This window comes from Choristoneura fumiferana, chromosome 18, assembly GCF_025370935.1.
Source record: "Choristoneura fumiferana chromosome 18, NRCan_CFum_1, whole genome shotgun sequence".
NCBI classification, from domain to species: Eukaryota; Metazoa; Arthropoda; class Insecta; order Lepidoptera; family Tortricidae; genus Choristoneura; species Choristoneura fumiferana.
This window is the reverse complement of record NC_133489.1, coordinates 12,295,109-12,298,495: the sequence shown is the minus strand read 5'-3', so window position 1 is coordinate 12,298,495 and position 3,387 is coordinate 12,295,109. Positions and strand designations below refer to the sequence as shown.

Sequence of the window (3,387 nt, the reverse complement as noted above, 5' to 3'; positions counted from 1 at the left end):
AAGGAGGTTCTCAATTCGTCTGTAGTCTGTTTTTTTTTTACGCGATAACATATCGATTTTGGCATTTTTAACACCAAGTCAACTATTTACATTCAGAAAGTATAATTTGGTGAACTGGACCTGATTAAGAAGACCTTAGGTACAGTCGCCATCAGATATTTCAGAGCGGCCAAGGTGGTCAAAAATATCGAAGTATGCACTTTATTACTATAGTATTAGAGTTCATGTTTCGATATTTTTGATCACCCGAAATATCTGATGGCGACTGTACCAGTACTCCATTGTAAAATAATATAACTATGCCGTGTTTGGGTTTAATGGAATCTGTGTGAGATGCACTTTGGCTACAAATTACTAAAAACAATGAAAAAAAATTACGAGCCCGTTTAATGCCAAATATACCTATACAATATACATAGTATGTAGGTGAGGTAGACGACTATATAGGTCCGCTCGTGCTGGCTCATGCTGAGGCACCGACTTCATACTAGAAGAACATTATTTTCAGGTTTTTGTAGTCTGTTCCAATCATAGGTATGTTCCATTTTTTGTTAAAATATTTTTTCGTGAGAGGTTAGTTCTATTACAATTTGGACCAGTTACAAATGTGTTACAAAAATATTGTAGCGTCACAAATAAACGTAACTAACTATTATTAGTGTCTATCGCTATAGCACTAATTGCACATTATAAATAGAGATGGAATATGGAGAAGATTAATAACATAAGATTAATTAGATATAATTAATCTTTATTTACACAGAGAAAAATAAATTGACATATTAACAAAGCTATAACAACAGTGACAGGAGAACACGAGAATCTAAGTATGAAATTAAAAAGAATATCAAAATTGTAAACGGCCTGTCAGAACAGAGTACGTAACCTCCTTTATTCTAACACTCCTCCTTAATTTCATTACTCTACACCCATACCTCTCGCACACAACGTAAACTTGCCCTTTAACAGGGTTTTGTAAGTACATCCGCCACCATTCGCCCGGTCTCCACATACTCTAATCGAACATGCCCATTCTCAACCGCTTCTCGTATATAGTGGTGGCGCACATCAATGTGTTTTGTGCGTTGGTGATGCACAGGATTCTGTGCAATAGCAATTGCTGACTGGCTATCACTAAAGATAGTCAGTTGTCTCTCCTGTTCTCCGGTAATCTCAGCAATAAACCGTTTTAAGAATATTGCCTCTCTGGCTGCTTCCGAGATGGCAACATATTCGGCTTCTGCAGTAGAGAGTGCTACAGTTTTCTGCTTTTTGCTTTCCCAGCAGATCGCTCCTCCTTCCACAGGAACACCAATCCGGATATGACTTTCTGTCATAGGATGTAGCATGACTCGCATCTGCATAGCCATTAATCCCTTCTTGTCCGTTTTGCTATAAGTCAGTCCATGACTCTTGGAACCTTTAAGGAATCTGAGCACTCGTTTCGCTGCTATCCAATGCTCCTCAGTAAAGCAGGTGTTAAATTGGCTCAGATGGTTGACTGTATGTGCTATGTCTGGCCTCGTGCAAACTGACAAATACATCAACGATCCAATCAGGTTCTGATATGGTGTGCCAGCATCCGGTTTATGTGTTGGTCCTGGTTTTTCTAGTTTTTGTCCAGGTACCGATGGTGTTGACGCTACCTTGCAGTCAACCATATTAAAGTTCTTTAAGATCTTCTCGACGTACGTCTCTTGGTCGATTTTGATTTCAGCTTCGGTTTGAGTGATTCGAATTCCCAAAATAAATTTCGCTTGACCAAGATCTTTCATCTCGAACTTCCTCATTAAGTCTCTTTTTAGGCACTGTAGTTCTTCTTTGTTGTTCCATAAAATGAGAATGTCATCTACATAAACAGCAAGTATAATGACCTTCCTTCCACTTGACTTTATGTAGACGCAAGGTTCATTTTTGGATCTCGCGAACCTAGTTGTAACAACTCTATGTTCAACTTCGTGTTCCATGCTCTAGGGGCTTGCTTCAAGCCATAGAGGGACCGTTTCAGCAAACAAACATAGTCTGGTCCTTTTCCTCAAACCCATCGGGTTGCTTCATGAACACAGTCTCTGATAAATCTCCATTGAGAAAGGCCGTTTTCACATCCATCTGATCTATGTTTAGGCGATAAGCAGCTGCCAATGCTAACAGTGTTCTTAGAGAACTGTGTCTTACGACCGGGGAGAAGGTCTCATCATAATCAATTCCGTATCTTTGGCTAAAACCACGAGCCACAAGACGAGCCTTGTATTTTTTCTTCCTCCCCTCGTCTTTGATTTTAAAAATCCATTTTGAATCAACGACGTTGCATCTCTCGGGGTCGTTTGACTAAGACCCATGTCTTGTTTCTTTATCGCATTCAGCTCTTCCTGGATGGCGGCTTTCCACTCCTTACTGTCACTCCTTGACAATGCCTCACGAATCGTACTGGGATCCTGTTCAGATTCAGTGGCTTGATAGAGCAGATAATCTGAAAACTGAGTGGGCTTTCTGTTTCTAAGGGGGTACCTCCGTGACCTCTCCTGTAAGTCCTCCTCGAGTTCTTCGTCAAGAGTTGATACCGAGTCACAGTCTTCAAACTCGGCCAAATCAGAGTCTGCGTTTGGCTCGTATTGACTAGTATCGCTCTAGGAACCTCACACTCTACGCCAGGATTCTCATCTTCTGATCCAGAAATGCCGTGTTCCACTCTAGCAACAGTATCTTCCAAATCAGGAGAAGTTTCTCTTTCAACACGTCCACGAAACACTGAGGCTGACGATCTGTTCTCAGGCTCAGACTCTACGTTGCTTTGACGTGACGGTTGCTTCTCTGCATTATCTTCAGACAGATTTAGTATCACCTCCGGATGCTCTTCTGTTTCTGAACGCTGGTGATGCATTTGGTTTTCAAAAAATACTACGTTTCTTGCCTTAAACACTGCGCCAGAAGTGGGTCGACTAATCTGTATGCTTTTGAGTCGTCACAGAAGCCTGTGTAAATAAGCTCTCTGCTTTTTGGGTCCCACTTTTTCCTCTTTTGTTGAGGGATGTGCATAAAAGCTTTGCATCCAAAAATCTTCACCATACTTAGGTCACATTTCCTCTTGACCACTTCTCTTCAGGTGTTTTGTTCTTCACCGCTAACGTTGGTGAACGATTTTTTAAAAATACGGCATGGTGGACAGCCTCTGCCCAAAAACGTTTAGCCAAACCGGAATCCTGTAGCATGCTTCTTGCTTTTTCGTTGATAGTTCGGTTCCCACGTTCTGCGACTCCGTTTTGCTCTGGCGTATAATCAACAGTCAGCTGATGCTGAATCCCGAATTTTTTCAAATAATTATCCATTTGTTTATTGACGAACTCCGTACCGTTGTCAGTGCGAAGTATCTTCAGTTTCCTTCCACTT

The 3,387-nt window shown here is 41.2% G+C and overlaps 1 protein-coding gene across 1 annotated transcript in view; it reads right to left on the bottom strand.

The window, feature by feature from the left end:
• LOC141437532 (cytoplasmic dynein 2 heavy chain 1-like) overlaps nucleotides 1-1,967 on the bottom strand; it is a 16,209-nt gene extending 14,242 nt beyond the window's left edge. Inside the window, exon 1 of the mRNA XM_074100962.1 lies at nucleotides 1,136-1,967. Coding sequence (XP_073957063.1) covers nucleotides 1,136-1,967 — 832 coding nt within the window. The remainder of the gene's footprint in view (nucleotides 1-1,135) is intronic.
• Between the last annotated feature and the right edge of the window lie 1,420 nt (nucleotides 1,968-3,387).